The sequence below is a fragment of the Carex rostrata genome, unplaced genomic scaffold (genome assembly GCF_964058835.1).
Source record: "Carex rostrata unplaced genomic scaffold, lpCarRost1.2 SCAFFOLD_42, whole genome shotgun sequence".
In the NCBI taxonomy this organism is placed as follows: domain Eukaryota; kingdom Viridiplantae; phylum Streptophyta; class Magnoliopsida; order Poales; family Cyperaceae; genus Carex; species Carex rostrata.
The window spans coordinates 92,867-117,083 of NW_027601196.1; the positions used below are offsets into that span (position 1 = coordinate 92,867).

Genomic DNA, 24,217 nt, shown 5'->3' on the forward strand with positions numbered 1-24,217 from the left:
AAAAAATGCAAAAAGAAAACATCACATAATCATACATATTCTCTCTGTACTTAGAGACGAACGGTCGAATTTGAATTTTACTATAATTTTTTCAGTTTGTTGTTCTCAGGCCGTTCAACTTTTCATACTTCCCCGTTGTTATTGTTGCTAGGTTTAAATTTCTATGGTTGTGTACTTTCAGTGTTTACAATTGCAATTGTACTCACTGCAAAGGAGTTCATTTTTTATGATTGTTTATCTGATAATTAATTTGTTTATTTTGCTAACTTCTTTATAATTTTTTTGCATTATTTTCTTAATTTCAATCCCTATAGATCTAAGTATTTTTAGAAATCATCTAAAAATATATGTATACGATTAATCATGATCTCCATATGAAAATATACTTGGAGTCCAAATTTTACACTTTTTCAATTTTTATTACTATTTTTTATAGGGAGAAAATCACTATTGTTGGATGGTCCAGAATTTTTAGATTAAATGATTTTGTACATATTGAAAAAATAGTAAAAAAAAAAATTGACATCAAAACATATTTTCACTTATATATCATGTTGCACGCTACGAATTGAATGTTTGAAATTTGAAAATAAAGACATACAACATAGCCTCACTCTGTAAATAAAATCGTTGAACTTCTGAATCTATATGAAAATAATATCGGAAATCAAATTTAAAAGTAATCTAATGGGCTGAGCCCATAAACCGCACAAGCCCAAAATAATAATGGGCCAGCCTGTTGTATATAAGATGCTGTGGAACTGATACTCATCCTAATGCATAACTTGCATTATTAACTTTATAATTATAGAGACTGATTGATTCAAAATTTCAATTATGATAATACTGATCGAGCAACACAAAGCAATCACTCAATTCAGAAAGCTTTATTAACAAACATTTTCCTAACTCGTAGATAGAACTAGATATAAGCCTCGCTTTGCTTCGGCAGTTGAGATATTTTGTGTAAAGACATAACACAGATTGTATTGAACGTTGGAATGATGGTACAAAGACATAACAAAAAATGTACTGAAAATTGGAAACATTAGTTTACATTCGAAAGGATAATATGAAAATTGTTAGCCTAAATGAAATTCTTTCCAAAATCAGTTCACAATGAAGAAGTCTCTAAGAATTGGGCACCTAATATTGTTAGTTGCAAATCCATAGCAAACGGGTCCTGTAAAGAATGCATTGATTAATTTTTTTTGCCAATGTAATTGAAATGACACATAATAACAAAAACTGGAAATATTAATCATTTAGCCTCAAATAGTTCACAGCACCAGTGACCACTTACATGCTTAATCTAGGTAAGGCAGTTCAGTGATACATGAAGCAATCTGATGCATTATTGCTTGTATTTCTCGCATTATGTCCTTATCACATTTCTCTTTTATAACCATGATAAGTAACACAATTCATCTTTTATTAGGTGGATATGATTCTTTTGATATTCAACTGAAAAAAATAAAACCAAAAATGATAAAAATATACTAATTATGCGAGGGGTGTTCATCTATGCAAATAACACAGGAGCATTATTGGAAGGCAAAGTAGATAATAAAATTGGCATAAAAAGTAACACTATGCAGATAACACAGGAGCATTATCGGAAGACAAAGTAGATAATAAAATTGACATAAAAATTAACAACCCTTTTTCGACAACTTCAACATTAGTCACTATATAGAAATGCAATCTCTCCAGAACCTCAAATGTAGCTTTACTCATTATGACCAAAACAACCCTCTGTAGTTTCCTCGGTTCCAGCCATTCTTTTGGAAATTTCATCAAATTTAATGTATATATCAAACATGATTGAATAAAAAAAATTGTATATTCAGACATTAATAGTACCATGTTGAAATTAACACACCTCTTAGTAGCTGAGCCATGTCGAAATTTCGAGTGTGTTTAACGGTACCAGTATTCTAAAACACGGTCCCCTAAGCATTAGTACTATACATTGTTAGCACATCAATTAGGCTTCAATTACACTGTTAAAATCATGATGCACTAACAAAGCAAGATGAGCGGTTAATAGCTGGAATTAGGAGGATTGAATGGGATGTCGTCAAATTGCCTTCTTAGTTGAGTACTGGTGGCACCATAGGTAATATATCTATATTACTTTTTTCAATAATACAGTAAAAAAATAAGATTATGATAGTGAAACTCTCTAATCATATTGATTAGAATTAAACCCCATTTGCTATGTCTTTGTTTTGGTAATTGATTCCCATATATTCTAGTAGTGTACAATATTTGTAACTCTGTATGAAATTGAAATACTACAATATAATGAACAAAAATAATATAAATCTAACCTAATCAAGCCAAGTGAAGAAGAGAGAGCCAACTCAAATAGAAGTGCAAGAGGAGATAGAAGCTCCATGTTTCTGAGTTCTAAGTAACTGAAAACCGAGTCTCACTGGGGTACCTCCTAAATGCATCTTGATCTGATTATGTGTTTGGATATCAAAGTCTTGCACAATGATATGCATATCTAATGCAAGAAATTCAGATGAGAGCTTCACCTGGCTTAGAAAAGGGGCATTTTTGTCCATTTAAAAAAATCATAAAATCATAAGTTACTATCTATTCTGAATTTGGACTTGGCGATTTTACTGTATTTTAGGGTACCTAAGTACAAATTGTCCTAATTTTTTATATTTTTTTGGCAATGGATACAAAAGTAAAAATCTTTTAAGCTATATGTAATTTTTCAAATAAGCTGAAACCGTGTTCAAATTGCCTTGTTAAAATTGTAATAACCTTCTGTCAGTTTTGACTTTTGAGTTCGAATTTGAATTTTCTGTGGCTCATAGAAATATTAGTATAGCACTTTTCCCAATTGATTTCAACCTCATCCAATAAACCTACAGAAAGATATTGAATTTACAAAATGACACTCAGCACAGTTTTGGGAAAAAACTGAAAATAATTTCTGAAAATCAAATAAATGCAATTTTGATTCAAATAAAATGAAATTTGTACCGGAAACCATTCTACATGATATGAGGTACATTTTGGAACTTTAACATATATTTAAGAACTATAAATTGCCTAAGAGCTTTAATATATATTTTGAGTGTGATGTAATTTGGAAGGAACATGAGTATAACATTGTGCTGCACAATATTCTTATAGAGGGCCTGTGCAAGAAAAGTGAAGATAAGGAGCTATTGGACTTTGTAGATATTATGAGGGCATGATCTAATGTCATGAGTAACAGTAGTATTATTATTATTATTCATAGGACGTTCAAGGAGAATGCATGGAATTAAGAAGACATCGTATGTCATATATCACATTAATTTTACAAAGTCTGAACCAAATGTTACAATATATACGATTCTTATTTGTAGAATGTGAAAGAATTGAGAAACTGGCAATCAGCTTTATAAATGGGATGGCAAGCGAGTATAACATCTGTAGTGAATGGTTGATGCTGGCTAATGACAGTGGAACTGATTTAATAATGAAAATGTTAAATTTAAGGTCGATTTGTTTCAGAAACTGACTCTAAATGTTATAAACCTGATGTTGCAACCTGCAACATTTTCATAAATGAGTTGTGTATTATATCTTCCACATGAGAGGTATGTTCGTTGTCCAAGAGAGGTCAAACCAAGAAGATACTGGATTTTCTAGGTGAAAACATTTCTAACTGATGTGTGAACCTAATTGAGCTTACTGTGTAAATTATACAACATTTCTAGTACAGATGGCATGTGCAAGAAACATGAACTAGAGGATGAATTGGATTTGAAAATGCCATCTCAATTGACAAAAGAAGAAGAGCAAACTTAATCTCAGTGAAAAAATAAACTAAACAATAATTCCATTCAGCAAAATGAACATGAAGCGGAGGATGAATTGGATTTGAAGAAGTCATATCAATTGCCAAAAAAGAAGACCTAACCTGATCTTAGAGAAAAAGAAACTAAGCACTAATTCCATCAACCAAAAAACAGAAGCAAAGAAAAAAGAAAACCCAGCAGTTTACCTTTGTGCAAGCTAGAAGTGATTGAGAGACCAGTGAATGCTTAGCTAACCGACACTGCATTGAATAGAGAAAACAACACAGATGCTGATAAATATACAAATATTATCTTCCCCTAACCAATAGATGAGTGAGGCAATAATTCATCAAAAAAATTGCTACAAAAGATTATGCACAGTAATTCATAATACAAATATTATCTTTTGCTAACCAAGAGATGAGTGAAGCAATAATTCAGTAGATAATACAATTTCCCCTCATGAGCTTAATGCAATTTACTTGTCTGAAATCTTTAGCGCATTTATGCAAGTTACCAGCAGGAGCACAAAGAGTCAATTTTTGTTCTCTCTGTGCGTTTATGCAATTTAACTTCTTGATATCAATTGTTTCTTACCTTCTTCTTTAGTTCTCTTCAAAATTAACACTCGATTGATTAATCCCAAATAGGGTAACAATAGTCGATATGATACTGTGTTTAGTTCAGCTTTCAATTGATATCAGAAGACCAGTTAAAAAAAGTTAAATTTTTTTCATCTAGCAGCACAATTCCTTGGGTGTTTCGATATAATAAAAATTGAGTCAAATGTTTCAGAAAAAAAGAAGAAGAAGAGATGGACTTGAATTTATGTAAATAAATAAGAATCCTTTGGTAGTGTACCATCATATATTTGGGAACTAACACTAAAAATTGAGTATTCCATCCCTTATGCGGCATAAACACAATTAAATTGTATAAAGCATGGTGTGTTGTTGTTTTTCCTTTTCTCTTTGTATTTTTTCTTAGTCAATTGACTTGCTGCTTAATTGGTTTTAGTTACCGAATTACATCCATTGTGTCAAGATCCTTGCTCCCTGCAAAACATACATACACAAAAAATAAGTATACACATCAATTCACACCATATTAATAAGTACAGTACCAAAATCAGAAACTGAAACATAATTTATATCACACACTGGTGGATCAGTCTCCTAATCATACCTGAGCAATATAAGAACAATGCACAACACCTAAAGAAAGAATGAAATTAGCTCAATATAAGAGAACAACATTTATCAGAGGTTGCTGTACTGGATTATAATGCCAGTGAGGTTAAATACTGGTACTGGATCAGTACTAAATGAACCTCACCTTGCAAGATCTTGATTAGTAGTTTTCTTCAAAAAAGAAAAGAGGAAAGAGGAAAGAGGAAACTGAAATCTGACCAGAGGTGAGGCGGCGGGAGAGCAAGGCGTGGCCGCACAGGAGGTTGAAGAAGGGCAGTGCGATGGTGGCGTTATTATAAGAGAACTCGCATGGGTAGTTATTTCTCGTTGGTTCTCGTGCTTATCGGCGGAGAGAAAAGAAGGAGAGGAAGCAAAAGGGGAGGAAAAGCGGCGGAGGAAGGAGAAAGAGAAGGGAGAGGACAGGAAGCTAGAGGCGGAGGAGAGAAAGAACGCGGAAGGTTTTAGGTGAAGAGTTCATGGCGGAGAGTTTGAACGAAAGCGGTGAGTCTAGACACGCGTCAAAAGAAGAGATCGAAATCTAATACAATTCGTTGGATGCTAATATGAAAGCTCAGAATGAGACAGCGCTGAATGAACAGTGCAAAACCCATCAGAGATTATAAATATAATATATAAAATAGATAAGCTATCAAAAGATAAGAACATAAAATTTCCTGGTTAAGAAAAGTTTTTTTTTTTTTTATGGCCTACGTATACTTTAAACAATCAATTGATAATTAAAAACAGTATCCATTTATAAGCTACAAAACGGCTAAATATTTGTGCACAGGATCTCAGCAATGCCTAACGTTACAGCTAACAAGCTATAAAAGATTCAAAAATCCCCTCAACCGGAGCTAAATACAAGCACGAATCATTCATCTATTGTCTTCCCCCAATCAAATTCAACTTTTTTTTTTGTGTCAGATATTTTGTTTAGACACTTAACCATGTGTTACTATGGGTCCCACCTGCTCTGCATCCCCCTCTTTTCTCTGCTCGAATTTCAGAAGAATAAATTAAATAGTTACAAAATTCATTCTTCCGTTTTGCTATCATCAGCAGAAGCATCGTCTTCTTGTGCGATGTTACCAGAATCAGGTTCGGGTTCAGTTTCGGGTTTGGGTTCGGGTTCCCCACTGGAAGCAAGGGGCATCTCTACATCTTCAACCCTGTTCTCTGTGGGACCCGTTTCGTCAGTACCGTTTTGGTTGTCAGGTAACTCTTCAACTGGTCTGTATTGGTTCATCATTTGCATCTGAAAGAAAAAAAGAAAACGAAGAAAACTATTAGGGTCATATGGTACACAAGGCAAGCACGGGTTAGAGAACCATTTACCAAATTGCAAAGGATACCCACCATTTCTTGTCCTAAATTTTTCAAAACCATTTTGTGGAAGATACCATTAATCGATCAAAATCACCAAACAGCTCTACATTTGTTATTTTGTTAAATTCATTACAATTGGAAGCAGGGGCTATAATTTGCAAAAGCTTTAATTACAGGTATTATTTTACAGGTGTTATTTAGAACAAATTATTTTCTATCTATCTAAAAATATAGTAAAATAAGAAATTAAAAAAGAAGAAGTAAATTTTAGTCTCCAAGTACATTTTCATTCAGAGATCATGTTTAACTGTTCAGATCAAGTGTTTGAACTTTGAAAACGAAAATATAAACCCATAGTACAAACCGATCATGTAAAAATACGGATATTACCATCGCCTCCACTCAAAAATGACAGTACGGCTAAAGCATCAGAAAGTACCTGATAGAGCTCATGCATTCTAAAACTGGTGAGCCGTTCCATATCCTCAACCCCCTCTACAAACCGCACCATACCGGTTACTCCAACCGGCCGAGCTTATCTGGCCTCTATAATATGAGTCTAAAGGTGGGTTGCAACTCAAAGCACTGCTCAAAAAGGGCGTGCACGTGACATGGCCGGCCACAATCAATCGACAGACGTCACGCAGGTGTTTCACGAACCGGGTCGGCACTAAGGAAAGCAGGATGAATTCGTTATGTTGCCCCTGAAACTTGTCGACAGTGACCACCTGGTTTTTAATATTGCACAGTTAAAAGTTGAGTTTGGTAAACAGTCGCATTAAATTATTCAAGAAAGCGTTATACTGTTGGCATATAAAAATTAAACTATACAGTATATATTTACTATTTGGATACAAACAATTAAAATGTAAAATCATATATATATTTATTTCTACACGGATTTATATTCGAATATAAAATATTTATATCTAATTTTTTTTAATACGAATCGAATATTATCCACACTATTTTTACCTTTAGTGGATTCGGATCTAGTATCTATTTTACCTTGTAGGAATCATAAATAACTTGGTATGAAACTCCCATATATTTATGATTGGTCTGAAAAAACAATCGTTCAGCTGAAATTGTGTACATTGCTAGAGATATCAAAACGCACAAAAAGAAATTTAAATACCTGAACTCAAATTTGAAATCATAATCTTCCTGATTGGTAAAATGCATAGTACCAAAAATTCGTTCTACAAATTGTATCATTGCAACATTTCAACAAAAAACAAAATTGTCGATTTTAAATTGAAAAAATCTGATATCATCAAAATGGCTATATATAGAAAGGACAAAGCAGATGTGCCACAAAGGATCTAATTATATATACTTGGTTCTGAAAGTATGACCAGCAGGCGGCAAATATTATCAAATTAAAGAATATATAGAGTGGAAAACAACGTGTTGTGCCGTGCTGTGATTAATATGTTGTGATTTTGATTTTGTGTTGTATCATAATCAAGTTAATTTTTTATGTGTCGTATTGTGTCGTGACTAAAATGTCAAGAGGGAGTCACGGCACGCGAATGATCACGCCACGTGAGTCGTACCGTGCGTAAATGTACCGTGATCAAACAAAACATTCATCGCTTAGGTAATTAATTATTCACAATTTTAATTCATTTGTTGATTCATATTATTATTTGCTAATTTGCAAAAGGCAACTTATATTACAACAAAACATATATTTTATAGCAAAAATAGTCCGTGGCGATATATATCAAAACGCACAAAAAAAGATCCTACTATTATAGTTGAAATGTTGGATACAAAACAAATGAAAAAAATAAAAATGCTAAAATAAAATCTGACTGGCACCTTAATTATACAAATTATAATATCTTAATTTTTCAATGAGTTGTGAATCTCAATGTAACAACTATCCCTACAAAAGTGGCAATTCAATTGATTTGTCAATATTTGGATTCTTACAAAAATCCTATTCAATGTAACAACTATCCTTACAAAAGTGCCAATTAATCTCAATGTAACAACTATCCTTACAAAATTATTATCAAAACTATTTTGGGCCGAATACATCTGGGAAAAATCCCAACAACATTAAGTAATTAAGATATCGAGCTAAGAAATAGTAAAAGTCTATTCAATCAAGGAATTAAACATGTCAAAGGGAGAAGTGCCTTAGAATATGCTCCAGACATTTCATTAGAGGGAGGAGGGAAGGGGAGGTCTGTAAGGATAAGGATAATTTATAGACAGTCACTTGTTCTAGAAATGTATAAAAGATAGTCATGTCCTGATATAACTTGCAGTGTATTAATATTACAACACCTTCATGCATGCTATCAGCATAGGGTGTTCGTATATCCTTAGTTTTGTCTGACAAAAATGAATCAGTTATACACCACAAAAAGTTTGTACATGAGGTATTCGATCGTATATCCTTAGGTACTTGTCCAGCAAGGGTTCCACTAAAGGAACTTAATACACCTTAATCCTGCCAAATAAGAGTTTCTAAGGTAAGATTAAGAATGTCTCCTTTTGCTCAAATCTTATTCCGGCCTCAGTAATATATATTTTTTTATTGAACAATTATATTACTCCCCCCCCATTCTATCCCCCCACCATCTCCCCACTCTATCTCTCTCCAAATTAGTTTTATCTCATTTTAATCTCGTTCACATTTCTCACGATCTATGAGAAATTTTGCGAATCTAAAACCATGAACGTTTTCTACGTAATTTTCTCTTTCAAATGAGATCCATGATGACATACTTTCGGACAAGTCGTTACAAAAATATTTATCCCTCATCGTGCAGGTATTTATACCTATACAAACATATGAAAGTATTACTATCAATTATTATAAATATTTATACTGATATATGAAAGTATTAATATCAAGTATTATAAGTATTTATACTGACATATGAAAGTATTAATATCATGTATTATAAGTATTTATACTGACATATGAAAGTATTAATATCAAGTATTATAAGTATTATATGCAAAAAAATACTTTCAAGTATAGATATAAATACTTGCACGATGAGAGATAAATACTTCTGTAACGACTTGCTCGGAAGTATGTCATCATGGATCTCATTTGAAAGATAAAATTATGTAGAAAACGTTCGTGGTTTTAGATTCGCAAAATTTCTCATAGATTGTGAGAAATGTGGACGAGATTGAAATGAAATAAAAAAATCCACCTCTAAAAACGTGCATGGTCCCCCATGTGATTTGAGATTCCCCCCACTTTTCACGAAAAAAACTTGAATGGTCCCCTAAATACTTTCGTGCTTAGAGATAAATACTTTCGTTCTTAGAGATAAATACTTCTGTAAGTAAGTATTAATACCTTATGAAAAAAAATGACAGCTGGAGTTTTTTGACATTTTGTGCGGGGTTAATTGCGGGGTGAGAGGTGCGGGGTTAATTATCAGCCTCCTTTTTTATTATTATACTAGTACGTAATTGATCTTTCTATAGCAGCTTTACTCAATTAATTAATTATTGATCATATAATGACATGTCTCTTCTTCTTATTCATCCTAGTATCCAGAATAATTGTATTATATTATTAATTTCATTAGATTTTATTTTCTTCATTGTTATTTCCTTGTTGATTATGGCCAGCATTGAAGGGAAAAGAAATGGCCTGCTACATTAATTGTAAAGAGATATTTGTTAAATAAAAACTTCTCCAATTGGAAAATTAAAGAAAATAATGCGAAATACGGGTCAAACACGTAAGAGACGTTTGTTAGATAAAAACTTCTCAAAAGTTGCAATAAGACGATAAGTATCATATTGATTTTCAAGAATGAGGTTCTCTCTCCCGAAATTTTTATTAATACCCAAAAAATTTAACAAATTTCAAATTCTATCCAACTTTTGATAGGAATTCGATAAGTGCCCAAACCGGTAAGATTCTCACATAAAATTGCCTCCCTTTTCAGTTATTTTCTCACCGGATCCAGAAATTGGACCGGCGAGAATCTCACTAGATTGAGATTCTTGTACCGGGAAGAATCTCACCAGACCGGTTAACCGGTTATTTTCTCACCGGTTCCAGAGGTGACCGGTCATTTTCTAACCGGATTTGAAATTTTTTTTTATAAATTTGAAAGAGAAGGCAGTGAAGGCAGCGAAAGAGACTCATCTTCTCTGTGTTTTTTTTTATTGAATAGTTTGGAATATTAGTTCAATAATTTAGAATATTATTTAGAATTGTTTAGAATATTAGTTCAATAATTTAAAATGTCATTTAGATTGTTTAGAATATTAGGTCAATAATTTAGAATATTGTTTAGAATAGTTTAGATTGTTGTTCGAATAATTTAGAAAATTCCAAAACAGTTTATAGATTCATCCGAGAGCATTGTTGTCCGAATAGTTTAGATATTAGTTCAATAATTTAGTTCAACGTCATTGTTGGAACTTGATGACTCATTATGAGAAGAGTAGGTGGTGTGTTGTTTCCAGAACACAATTATTACACACAATGCACCTTAATTCACATTCCATGTGTCTGCTTGGCATCACCTCATGGACCGAATTGTCATTTCAGTCCCAGCCATTTTCACAGATTTTGAGGAAAAAATACATTGAAAAATTGTAAAAATACTTGGGACTGAATTTTTGGTCTTCAAAAATAAAATTTTGGGACCGAAATGACATTTCGATTCTTATGATTTTTGTAAAAAAAAAGGAATCATGTTGGTTTGGTAAAAATCTTTTTTTTTTTTCTGATTATGGTTTATAAAAAAATTCTATATTCTGGGTGTTCTGAATTTCTAATGAACAATTATTTTAACATAACACGTGTTCATCTTTTACCATTGTAGACAGGGGTTGATGCGAATCAGGTGCATCAAGATTGCCAGTTAATACGATCTTAAATGTTCATGATATCTTTAGAATTTCCCCCATTTCAGCTTTTACCCAGCAAAATATAAAATTTGTTTAACAAAACACGACTAGAGGAACAGCATGCACCTCTCAAAGAAATTTCAATTTCATTAATTCAGATTAAGTGACAATTAAAAACCGTTACAAAATTGAAATTTTACCTTTTTTTTAAAAATCAAATTTAACGAAAGGAAGGGACGAATTATTTCTATGTATACTTTACTGTAGCCAGCACCTCTTGAACTCATGTTTTTAATAAAATCCATTGAAACTGTTTAAAGTTTAAACTCATGTTTTTAAAATTTTAAATCATTGAATAATATTTTTTTCTTAATAATATCTATATTACATTCGTATAATATATTTGCCAGCACCTCTTGAATTCTTTTTGACTGAACTGTTCAAACAACACGCTATTTAATTTACACTATTCGTAGAATTACAAGCTAACTTTTTTTTTTGTGTGTTTGGTTAAAATATTAATATTTTAACCCATTACCGATATTACGGAAGGGACAAATTATTTGTGAATCATATATTTTTTTTATAATATCTCAGTTACGAGTTTTATAATGAGGTGAAATTATTTCTATGTATACTTTATTGTAGCCTAGCCTGTAGAGGAAAGAAATAACAAAACAAACCCACTTTAAGAAGTAGAAGGGTGTGTGTATATATATATATATATAGATTACGGCTAACGCGCTTCCTCTAGCATATGGGCCGAAATGCTTCCGGTGGAAATTTGAAATTTCAAAATCTAAAAAGTCGATCTGAACCGTTCATCTCCTTCTCCATATTAATATCTGCTTGGAGACCAAATTTTACATTTTTCTGAAATTTTTTACTATTTATTAAGCCACTTTGAAAATCGCTGATCCAACGGTGGCTTAACAAAACAGTAAAACCATTGGATCAGCGATTTTCAAAGTGGCTTAATAAATAGTAAAAAATTTCAGAAAAATGTAAAATTTGGTCTCCAAGCAGATATTAATATGGAGAAGGAGATGAACGGTTCAGATCGACTTTTTAGATTTTGAAATTTCAAATTTCCACCGGAAGCATTTCGGCCCATATGCTAGAGGAAGCGCGTTAGCCGTACTCTATATTATATATATATATATATATATATATATACACTAGTATCGTGGTATCGTGCCCGTGCGTTGCGACGGAAACATATTATAAGATTAAAAAAAATATGAATTTTTTTTATTGACATTGACACATAATTAGTAACTTATGAAATTAAAATGTTCTATTATTCAAATTATTATCCGTGTATATTTGAAATGTTCTAATTTGATTTGGAAAAAAAATCCTTAAAATTTGGTTATTTGAAAATGACAGAGTGGAAACATTATTACTAAAATATGTTATCGGAAACTTTAGTGCACCCAAGTACCCAACTATTTTGTTAATATTATTTATATATTCATCATCATCATCATCATTATTATAAAAGAGAAGTGCATGCATCATTATAGCATGAAGTAAGCACACAGCTCAAAGAAAATATATATGCCATAGTTTTATCACATACATATCACAATTAGTAAGAACAAGAAAACACATGCATCGGTACCATTAAGTGTGCACAAAATAAATGCCAAACTGGAAAGGTGAATCTTGTACAAGGACACAAGAAAGAAAATATCCTGAAGTTCCTTTGCTAGCTCAACTACTTGATCCAAGTTCGCATTTGTTTCCTGCCAGTGTAATCAAATATTAAATGAGAGCCAACTATATATATATATATATGGGTTACACAACAAATTGTAAAAGATTAAAAAGCTATATAGACAAGCATACACCGAAAGGGTATTGGCATCAAGAGCAATGTCTCTATCATGGAAGCACCACTTATTGACCCCAAGCTTATTTATAAACTCAAATTGTGCTCTCACTGCACCATTTTCACAAATAAAAAAAAAAAATTTAGTATCACACTTTGGTGTCAGATGAGTAGGTGATTTTCAAAGTATCCACAAAAAATGCATTAATATTATAAAGTTTCTGTCACAAAACACACTAAAATATAAGCAACAGAATTGGTGTCGTCCTCCCATGACCATGACTTAGTAGGCACACCGAAAGGATCGGCACCAGAGCCTCGAAAAGTGTACCAGAATGCTACACTAAACCTAAATCAGTCCTACCATAATAACATCAACAATATGATACAAACAACATGAGAAGCTCAAATTGAAGAAAATATTTTTTTATTGTGCATATGCAGATATATAACATTGTAAAGAGTACCTTCATTTTCTTTCCAAGAATTACTTAGCACCGTACCCCTTGTAAGCAAGTGGGTTTTTGCTAGTACGACCCTGATTTGTGTACAATTGGAATTAATAATCCTGCATAAAAGGGAGTCAACTTAAGGGAACTTTTTCGCACAACGGAATTAAGAATATAGTGATAACAGGATATCATCTAATCATACTCCAATTTGAATTGTGGTAGAAACAATAATGATCAATGGTAAAATCAGAAAATTTATTACCTCATACTTGATTTTGGGAATATCAGGGAAGAATTCACCTTTCCAATCGTCTGAATAATCATCACCACACTTTGCCTCGAGATTGGAGGGGCAAGTATTGGAGCTACAGGCAATCTAACAGCAATAAAATGAAATTGATTGATCAAAAGAACCCTAACTATCGTATTATCTCAAGTATTGTTAGATTACTTACATAGACTAATAAGCTCAAACATACGCTTAGCAATAGCATAAACCTCCCAATTCTCTTCATCGTGCAAAAATTAGCATAACCAAATCCAGCAACGAAAAATCAGTCAAAAACTATTCCTCAAATCTTAACATTTCAACCTCTGCCCTGAAAGTTATAGTTATAAAATAATAAAATACTGAAAATTACTTGTCTCTTGCAGGAATTCTCTTCTGCCGTATTTTTGCAAACCTATCGAATCGACATCAACTTGATGTAAAACAGCTAATGCTCTCGCTGCACCAAGATATATAACCCTTCTTTTCTCTGGTTCCACTCCCTGTTACATGTCAAATATAGTTTAACAAAAAGAACATCAAATGAAAACAATAACAATGGTACCTTTATTTAACCTTCCTGTTTGGTTCTTTCTTTCTTTTTTGTATAAAGTTAACTCTTGTCTACATCTTTTATTAGTCTGAAGAAGGAAATGTTTTATACCAGACTATCCCAAATTGGAATTAAATGGATAAAAATCTCGCTCAGAATCTTTTATGATAATTCAGTGAAACAGTACTGCCATGTGGATTAATCAAGGAAACAATAATTACCGCTAATATGTTATCTGCATAGATCCTTCCTTCTAGATACTCCATAATATAAAATGGGGTTCCAATTATGCTGGAATCATGGCAGAGGCAAAACACTTTAGGGACAGGTACATCCGTGTGATCGCCTAATGCTTTGAGAACCTGTTACAACCAACATATGATATACATAAAAACATCTTTCATAAATCATAACAATGTCAGATTTGAATAACAGACGGGGTAACTATCTATCACAGGATTCAACAATTGGGAATAAATTCTTTTCATGGGAATATATTCATGAAATATTCACAACTGGAATCAATTAGATGTTACTGAATTCACTATGATTTGCCTATTTTAAAGAAAACATTTACTTAATGCTCATCAATTAACCAAAATATGGAGCTTTGGCAAAATCACATTCTTAATTGAAGAAAATTAGAAGAAGAAAAGAGAGACAGAGAGAGAGAGAGAGCTTACCTGATACTCCCTCTCCACTGCATAGGCGGACTGGAGAATAACACCTGACGGCTTCTTCCTCAGCACATACCGCTTAACGACTGGAGATGTCCCGTTGGAAACAGCCTCAAGGAAGTACGTGGGATTTGACTGCCCGTGGCCGAACTGCGTGATAAAGAACCTCTCCAATTGGGAAGGCGACAGAAAGCCCTCCACGTGGGCCGTGGCGTACCGGAGCAGCACGGCCGTTGAACCGGTGCGCAGTCCAAGATGATTCGCCGAAGGAGAAATCAAAGTGCTTGTGGTGGTGCCTCCGAGATGATTCGCCGGAGGAGGAGTCGCTGGAGGATCTAAGAAGCAGCCATGGAGTCCGCAGAGAGAGTTGAATTTACGGGAAGAGAGAAAAATCGCGAGAGATCTCTTCGTTGTGCCGATCTTAGGTTTTGCGGTGGCGGGAGAAGAAAGGAGATTCGCGAGAGAGAACTTCCAGCGAAATAGCAGTACGGCTCCTTCAGGAACTCCGATTAGGTTTTTTTTATGAAGAAAGGGACGGGAAGGGGACGGCTTTGTGAAGAAACGGTGTAGAGCGAAAATAAGTGTGGTAATACGTATGCTATCCATGTCGCGGGTTCAATTAGAAATAGCGAAAATAAGTGTGGTAATACGTATGCTATCCATGTAGCGGGTTCAATTAGAACTAAATGTAGACTTCTACATATATAAATGATGTATTTAATCAAAGTTGGCAGATTATTTAGCTGGAGGGTTCAGATCTGATGCGATTTTATATAAATCAATCTCGACCGTTGGAGTTTCAGGACAGCCTACTCAATTTAAGATGCATAATATAGAGGAGATATATAGAGGTTGGCTAAGATCAAAGTGGTAGTTCCTGAGCTTTGGTGCTACCAATTCGTTTTTTAATTTTTAAAGTTCAAAACGTCGATCCGAACCGTTCAAGTTATTCTCCATATTAAATTGTGCTTGGAGACCAAATTTTACATTTTTCTGAATTTGTTTACTATTTATTAAGCCACTTTGAAAATAGCTGATCCAACGGTGGCTTCTGATTTTACTGTTTTGTTAAGTCACCGTTGGATCAGCAATTTTCAAAGTGGCTTAATAAATAATAAAAAAATTCAGAAAAATATAAAATTTGGTCTCCAAGCATAATTTAATATGGAGAACAACTTGAACGGTTCGAATCGACGTTTTGAACTTTAAAAATTAAAAAACAAATTGGTAGCACCAAAGCTCAGGAACTACCACTTTGATCTTAGCCAACATCTCTCTCTCTCTATATATATATATATATAACGGTCTTATTCTATTTTATTTTTTACAACTCTAAATGTCAACTAATAATCATGATCATGATGATATATAATAATAATTAAACAAACAAACCTGCATATATCTAATTTAGGATCCGAATAATTTGATATCAATTTATATATACAAATATATCTAATTAAATCTCTATAATTCCCTAATAAACGAGTTTGTAAATCTTATAATTTATTCGTACGAATTATGAATAATTCGTATACTTACATTTCAAATTTTAGAACTCACTTTATTTAATCACTAATACATGTTAATTTAAAATAACCATATTTTCAATAATCTAACGGGAATCATATCTAATTTTTAAATTACGAACCTTTCGAAAAATTAGAACTAATTTATAAATCTTATAGTTTAGTTTTAAATCTTAATTCAATATGTATTAATTTCATAACTCGATTATATCTCGAAACCTTTAGTTTCATTTTAATTTAATCAGGTATAATCTAAATGATCGTTTAATTAAATAAAGTTTAATTTGAGCGAAATTTTTAATTTAGCAGATTAATCTGATTTAAAATTTCGGGATATAACACAAACTCTGACCTTGGTGACCCGGTTGTCGGGGAAGATGATATGGCTGAAATGGAGGATCATATTATAATTCAAGATGTAATGAAGGAGTGAAAAACGTTTATTCCCTTTATTAAACGATGATTGCAGCATCCTTGTCCGACATTTAATGATGGTGTGCCAATGTCGTACAAAGATGAAGCATTTTTTTGTTATCCACCCAGAATTGATGGTCAATTTTTACTGCCTAACTATAATAGGTGCATGCTCTTTGAATCTTAATATATATTACATCCTAATTGTATGTTTGTTGGTTCAACTTGCAATGAAATATATTAATTGGGTGCAATTTATAGTGAACAATGCGGGGAGGATAAACCAAAATAACAAGATAAACCAAGATATCGGAAGGGTAAGTGAGACGAATATAAAGGGGACTGAATGGCTTACTCATTCTAGGTATTTTCCAGATTTTCTATGAACGCTGCCACAAAAAACTGTGAAATAGCATGGGACCAAATAGGCTATTCAGTTCCAAAAAAAGTAAAATTTCCAGACCAAATAGCCTATTCAGTCTTTATGGTTTTCCTAAAAAAAAAAAGTAATCATACTGGTTCAGTAAAAATGATTTTCTTAATTATGGTTTATAAAAAAAAATCAAGGCCGCATCTTCTGAGGAAACATAATATTTGAGTTTAGATCTGGACCATTCAATTAGAATCAAGGAATCCATTTAAGATGGAATGCACAATACCCTTTTCAATATTTGTGCCAATGTAGATTGGACAGTCTAATCTAAACTTAAGAAACTCAAATTTTGAGTTCAGATTAGGATAATCTGATCATAATTCAGATCAATTCGGTCCGAGATGAAATGCACAAAACCTCTATACTACATTACTACTCGTGCCAAAATAATTTAAAGTTTTTGTTTTGAATAACAATCATTAAATAACTTAAAGTTTTTGTTTTTTCAAAAATAGATATAAATTTTTAGAAATTAAATGTACTAGAAGGATGACAATATTTTCTATATTTACCTACAAGTGACTTTTAAACCGGTAATAACTTAGAATCCAACTATTTTTTTTTTATTTTTTTTTCAATAACACAAAAAGAAATATGTTAATTTTTCTCACAGCGGCGAAAAATCTAGCCTGAAAAATGTTGATCCGGATTATTTGTCGCAGTCTTTCTAATAAATCAAATTATATTGTATTTCATCTATTTTTAAAGAAATATATTCAAAACCGGTTACTCAATAAATAGCGATGCTCAATAAAAATTTCTGTTTTGTAAAAAAAAAAAAGCCAAATAAACAAAACCAGTTACTAAGTAATCAAATAAATTTACATACAAATAGTTTGACAATATTTTGAGCATCACTATTTAGCGTTTGATGAAACGTGGAACATCTGGACTTATAAATGTCTTATATTGTATAATCTATCAATTTAATGATAAATAAGAAATTATTTTTTGACATCAACAAAGAGAACCGTACAACTTTGATGCTCCATCATATCAAATATCAATCGTTAATCCATTCCGCTGACATGATCGATAGTTCAGTGTTATTGGAAGTTGGAAATATATGTATAATTATTGGAAGTTGGAAATATATGTATAATTAAATGAGTTAATAGTTATCAGTTCAGTGTTATGAAATTGAAAACAAATATTGTGATACGTTATTTCTTTAAAACTTTGGCCGTATATATTAATATTAATTGTAGAATTAAATTAGCTCACTGTTTTGTGCCGTTTTTTTAGTTGCCACCCGAATAAATTGGAATTAATTAAATACCATCCGTTAATTCGGAATTAAGATTCCGCCACGAACTCTAATCCAATCCGCGCACGGATCTCAAAGCCGAACTCTAACCCAATATGCGGACCGATCCGCACTCTCCCTGGATACGCAGACTGATCCGCACGCGTAACGGGTCCGCGCGCTGACCCGTTCGCACCCTGGGTTAGAGTTCGTATTATACTGCTATAAATGCAACCAGAAGGCTTCCTTATTCATTCAGAAGGCAACAACAGAGAGGCAGCAGCAGAAGAAGTATTTTTACAATTTCATCCCCTTTTTTTTTCAAAAAAATTATATTTTGCAGATTTTTAATTTAGTGTAATTTTTTAATTATTAGGTTTGTCCATTGGTTATTTCAACCAATTATAATTGGAATTGCTTGTTATTTTGGTGGTGAAGTATTACAAGGACCAAATGGAGCTTATTATAGCCACCAAATACCGAAAATGTTCAATATTGATAGAGGTTTGGATTTTAGAGGTATAAATAGGAAAGTCTACCAACAACTCGGTATTGACCACTGTAATTATGAACTGGTAATTTTCGCAAGAATCAATATTGGTCAAGGCAACCAAACATGGTTCCAACAGTTTCCGGTACAAGACAATAGCAGTTGGGGGTTATATGTGGAAATGACAATGAATATGACCACTCCTTTCAAGTTCCTAGAGTTATACATGGTGGCCAACCCCAGACAAATCCCTAGACAGAATTCCAGACAGAACACCAGACAATTGTTGCAGTTGACTCAGGGTTTGGGGCTTGAGCAATCTGTAGCGGGTCCTAGTCAGGTCCCATATGTAGCGGGTCCTAGTCGGGCGCCATCTGTAGTGGGCCCAAGTAGGGTCCAATCTGACAGGGGTCGATCTCCGATTCCATCCTCGTCATCTACCCGAGTCCAATCTGTAAGGGACCGATCTGAAACCCCGGAACGGCTTTATTATGCTGACAATATGGACGAGGATCCTGAAGAAAGGGAGGCAGAGGCTAATTGGGATGATAATGGGAACGGTGGGGTATCAGATCACAGTGATGAGGATACTGGTATTCCTGTGCTCGGTAGGCGGAAGTGGCCTTTATTGGGTCATGGGGAAAGACATCCGTTTGAGGAATTTAATGACACATCAGGGTTTGAAGAGGCCGATAGCTCTTTTTTTGCGACATGTGACGTATATTTGTTAATTTATATTTAATTTTAATTTAATTTTAATTTAATTCAATTATTAAATTGTTGTTATTAAATTGATGTTGTTCAATTTTTGTTGTTTCTTTTGTAAATTAAAAGGGAGAAAGACATCAATTGTCTGAGAGGATGACGTATGACAGTAAGGATAAGATGAAAGATACAATTAACCACTGGCACATCAAAAAAAATAGGGAGATAAAAAATACACACAGCGATACCACCAGGCTGAGGTACAAGTGTGTTAGCGCCCGGTGCAGGTGGGTGTTGGTTGTGAGGGCTACATGCTTTGGTAATACTTGGGCCATCACGAAGAATGTGGCTAAACACACATACCATGCATCAGCATCCAGGTTAGATCATGCACAGTTGACGTCTACTATGGTCGCCAACTGTATAAAATTGTCATTGGAAAAAAAATGCTGATATTTTGATCCGTGCAGTCGCTGACTTATGCGCTGAAAGGTACGAGGGCATCGTTGCAAAGTACAATAAATTATGGCGTGGTAGAGAGTTAGCAATTGCTCGGGCCTTTGGTAGTTGGGAGGGGTCTTACGGGCTGATTGTCCCTTTGTTGGAGGCAATAAAAATGACAAATCCGGGAACCCAATATAAAATTGTTTCAAAGCCAACCAGTAAGGCAGGGTGTTGTTTTTTCATGAGAGCAGCATGGGCATGGGGACCATGTATTGCCGCAGTCGGTCACCTCAGACCTATCATCAGTATCAATGCTTGTTTCTTGTCTGGCAGATACAATGGTAAGTTGTTAATTGTAACCGGATATGATGCAAAGAACCAGTTAATCCCATTAGCATTTGGATTGGTAGAGAATGAGGATTTTGAGAATTGGGGATGGTTCATGAAGTGGGTGCGGGAGTTTGTAATTGGGCGAAACAGATACATGTGTGTTGTATCTGACCGACACAAGGGCATAAAAAAGTGTTTATTAAAGATGATTTGGGTTGGTGTGAGGAGAAAGGGGAGTGTGCTCACCGCTACTGCTCTCAACATGTGTTTGAGAATTTTGGAAAGCACATTAAGGATAAGATTGCTTCCACTTTTTTCAAGGTTATGGTTAAAAAGAAGAAAAGAAGAAGATTGCAAGAAGGACTTGATTCAATTGGGAGGCGAAATTCCGCTTGGTTGGCTTATTTGGATACATGTGGCAAATATAATGAAAATGACGAGGAAGAAATGTCTAAGCCATGGAAGGTGTATCAAGCTATGGATGATGGATCTCGTTGGGATAATGACTAGCAATGGTTTTGAATCGCTCAACAATGTCTTCAGAACTTCTCGCAGGTTTGTATTTTGTAATCCTCTTATTTTTTATTATTGTTTTCTTCATTTAATTATAATTTTTAATTTTCGTAGGTTACCAGTTGCCGTAATCATTGAGGAGACGTTCTACAAGTGTGTCAATTGGTTTGTTGAAAGAAGAGAGAAGGCTGTGCAGTTGCAAGCAGCAGGTCAGTTTTTTTCCATTTGCGTACATAAGAAGCTGAATAAGCACATTGAGAAGGTTAAAAAAATGTCAATGCTTGCATTCGGCCATCATGGAGAATTTATGGTGACCTCACATGGCGAAAAGATTAATTTTGACATGGAGAATGGCAGATGGGTGCACACATCTAGTGACTGCAGGTACAAGGTAATTGTGAAGAACGACCATGAGGTGGAATGTCTGTGCTAGAAGCCTCAGATGGTCGGAATACCATGTGTTCATGTCATGGCGGTGTGTCGTTTAAGGTAAAATTATGTTTTATTTAATTTCAAAACTTGAGTGTAGGGATGACATTACTTACTAATGTGTTAACATTATAGGAACTTGGATTCAAATAACTTCGTCAATTACTATTACAACATTCAAACACTCATCGACACATGGAGTGGTGAATTTCATGTGTATGGCAATCAATGTGATTGGCCGGCACACGAAAGAGATGTCTTAGTTCCAGAGCAGCGGATGGTGAAGTTGGGTAGGAGACGGCACAACCGCATCCAAATGTGGATGGATGTATTGGAAGGATGACGAAGGGGTCACCAAACCAGCAGAGAAACTCTCGAGAGGAATGTGAGAAGAAGAAGGGATGCGAGAGGAAATACTCAATAATTTGGAACAATAATTTGGATCGTTCAACTTATGTTATGTATTTTGTTTTGTATTGTCGGACAACTTATGTGTATTTTAATTTTTATTGTGAACATAAAGTCGAATTGATTAGTTTGAATGATGTACTCATGTTTTGTTTGAAGTCGGTGGTGTGTATGACAGACGTAAATAAAAGACAAACATAAACCACATAAAAGTCAGAATAAGTGAAACTAACAAAATAACAATCTGAATAACAAACCAAACAGTAAAATAACAAAATAACAGTCTGAATAACAAACCAAACAGTAAAATAACAGTCTGAATAACTACATAAAGTGTTAGTTTGTAATAATCTAGAAGTCAATAATACGATAAATTATCATAAAGCTTTGTTCATGAATTGAATGCTTATTTATATATCATTTTGTTGCCTTGAGTATTATTGAATTCATGGATCATTTCGAGTTCATGACTGAAATTGTGAAACTCCATAATATAGATGATATATACTCTTAAAAAGTCACTGACCAAGGTAATTAGCAGGAACACTAATTACCGCGATAAGGTTAGTATGTGGATTAAAAGATGGTTAAGTTTTACAAACCACCTGACACGAGATGTCATTTTAATCACATAGATACATGTTCTAGGAACATGGTATTTGACAGACCCCGAATGAAACATTAAATAGAATTGTGTTCGTGTCATTTATGTTTTCATTCAGTGTCAGGTTCTACAGTATGAGGTATTTATCGTTTCCACTGAGAAATATGTATGTGTGATTGTTATCTAACGCTGTCCGTAAAAAAGATGTCATAACGGTAGCTTTTCCATATGTATAGCTTAGCTGAGGAAGTGATAGTTTACCAAGAATACTATTTGTCCCTCGTATTTTATACGAGCTATAGCATCACTGGGCCCCTTGATAGAGTAAGATTATCTACTAGCGGTATAATTACAAGAGTAATTATATTTGATAATCTACTCAAGATCAAGAAAAGATTCAGTTAGCAAGGATGACACACATCTACCCTGAAACTAATCTGATAGCTATGAGACAGAAGAACGGACACAAGTAAATAGTTTACTGGATCGTGATATTGTACAGTACAGCATTATCTGTGTAATTGGATGGTCATGATGTATACTGCCAGATACTGCTCATGATTATAGAAGTTAAAACAGTTTTAACTCTATTTACCAACATAACACAGATCCTATTGGGTCACACCATATAGGAGTTAATCGGAGAATCTTATTTTGATTGATTATAAATTGGTTATGATCAATAGTAAGATGGTTATAATTAATTATACGTGTTATAATTAAATTATAAATGTCATATAAGAAGACAAGCAGAAACAAAGGTTAATTTATAAACGTACACGTTACGTTGTATAAAAGTTACCGAACAACAACCGAAAAGAAATATAATTGTACATGACAATTATATATATATTTGATTTGGATTTTAATTGTTAATTATGGATTTGAATTATGGGTTTAAAGCCCAAAAATAATCAAAGCCTTAATTAAAATTAAAAGCCCAAAGTCAAAGCCCAATTTATAAAGCCTTTTACTAATCATGACACACCACCTTCCACACTCTTCTACATGCTTCTACACCCTAAGGTGGCATGGAATGAAAGGTGGCATGAAAGGTGGCATGGCATTTTGGTAAATAGGCCGAACTTGAGGGGTATTTTGGTCATTGACGAACCTCCTCAAATGCCTATAAATAGAGGGGTGAGATGAAAGAGAAAAATTACTAATTCACGTGTTATCGGATTGTCTGATCAGTTCGTTAATTATATTTTCTCTCTTTCTCGGTTTACGGTTTGTTGTTTAATATTCACGAGATCGGTGAATAGTATTTCTGCTGAAAACCGCAGTTTACGGTATTTCTGGCAAAAGAAATAAACCGCTCTTTGGTTAGTGCAGACAAGATCTCTAAAAAATTCGGCTCTACCACAGCTCTATCAAAAGTTTACGGTATTTCTGGCAAAAGAAATAAACCGCTCTTTGGTCACCCTCTTCTGAGTTATCTTCTTCCTCAATCTCCGAACCTAAGAAATTGAAAGCAGGTGTATACTGCCGCTGTGGCTGTGGTGGAGTCTCCTCTGGTATCTGTCCAAACAAAACCTCCTCATGACCGAAAATAGAAGCTGCAGCAGCCTCTACAAAGTCCTGCAGAGGTCGACCTGTCTCAGTCTGGTACACTGGTGCACTCTGCACCACAGGAAGTGGCTCATCCTGTGTGTAAAACTAAGGAGAGGGGTAATCCTGAGTGTATGCGGTTCCGTACTGAGAACCCAAGTCCA

The 24,217-nt window shown here is 33.8% G+C and overlaps 1 protein-coding gene and 2 long non-coding RNA genes across 5 annotated transcripts; all 3 read right to left on the reverse strand.

Moving 5' to 3' along the window:
- Positions 1-973: 973 nt before the first annotated feature.
- Positions 974-5,502, reverse strand: LOC144549917 (uncharacterized). Of its 3 annotated transcripts, XR_013509946.1 has the most exons (5): positions 5,219-5,502; positions 4,995-5,023; positions 4,016-4,864; positions 1,304-2,543; positions 974-1,183 (listed from the first exon to the last, which is right to left on the reverse strand). It is a non-coding gene; the product is annotated as an uncharacterized LOC144549917 (long non-coding RNA). The 3 variants fall into 3 exon arrangements; XR_013509945.1 differs by lacking the exons at positions 4,016-4,864; positions 4,995-5,023; positions 5,219-5,502 and having other exon boundaries at positions 1,304-1,952; positions 2,334-3,984; XR_013509944.1 differs by lacking the exons at positions 4,016-4,864; positions 4,995-5,023; positions 5,219-5,502 and having other exon boundaries at positions 1,304-1,464; positions 1,883-3,984.
- Positions 5,503-5,903: 401 nt separating this feature from the next.
- Positions 5,904-6,858, reverse strand: LOC144549927 (uncharacterized). Its single transcript, XR_013509947.1, has 2 exons — positions 6,768-6,858; positions 5,904-6,257 (listed from the first exon to the last, which is right to left on the reverse strand). It is a non-coding gene; the product is annotated as an uncharacterized LOC144549927 (long non-coding RNA).
- Positions 6,859-12,696: 5,838 nt separating this feature from the next.
- Positions 12,697-15,566, reverse strand: LOC144549918 (uncharacterized). The gene is made up of 7 exons (XM_078298482.1): positions 14,967-15,566; positions 14,505-14,645; positions 14,104-14,233; positions 13,725-13,827; positions 13,478-13,578; positions 13,028-13,121; positions 12,697-12,924 (listed from the first exon to the last, which is right to left on the reverse strand). The coding sequence occupies exons 1-7, from the start codon at positions 15,564-15,566 to the stop codon at positions 12,897-12,899; spliced, it is 1,197 nt and encodes a 398-aa protein (XP_078154608.1). The 3' UTR covers positions 12,697-12,896.
- Between the last annotated feature and the right edge of the window lie 8,651 nt (positions 15,567-24,217).

Bases quoted from the DNA above. Each gene is read 5' to 3' on its own strand.
- LOC144549918 (XM_078298482.1), bottom strand. From the start codon at position 15,566: ATGGATAGCATACGTATTACCACACTTATTTTCGCTCTACACCGTTTC. The intron at 14,646-14,966 runs GTAAGCTCTCTC...TGGTTGTAACAG, and splicing joins CAGTGGAGAGGGAGTATCAG to GTTCTCAAAGCATTAGGCGA. The intron at 14,234-14,504 runs GTAATTATTGTT...GACATGTAACAG, and splicing joins ATGCAGATAACATATTAGCG to GGAGTGGAACCAGAGAAAAG.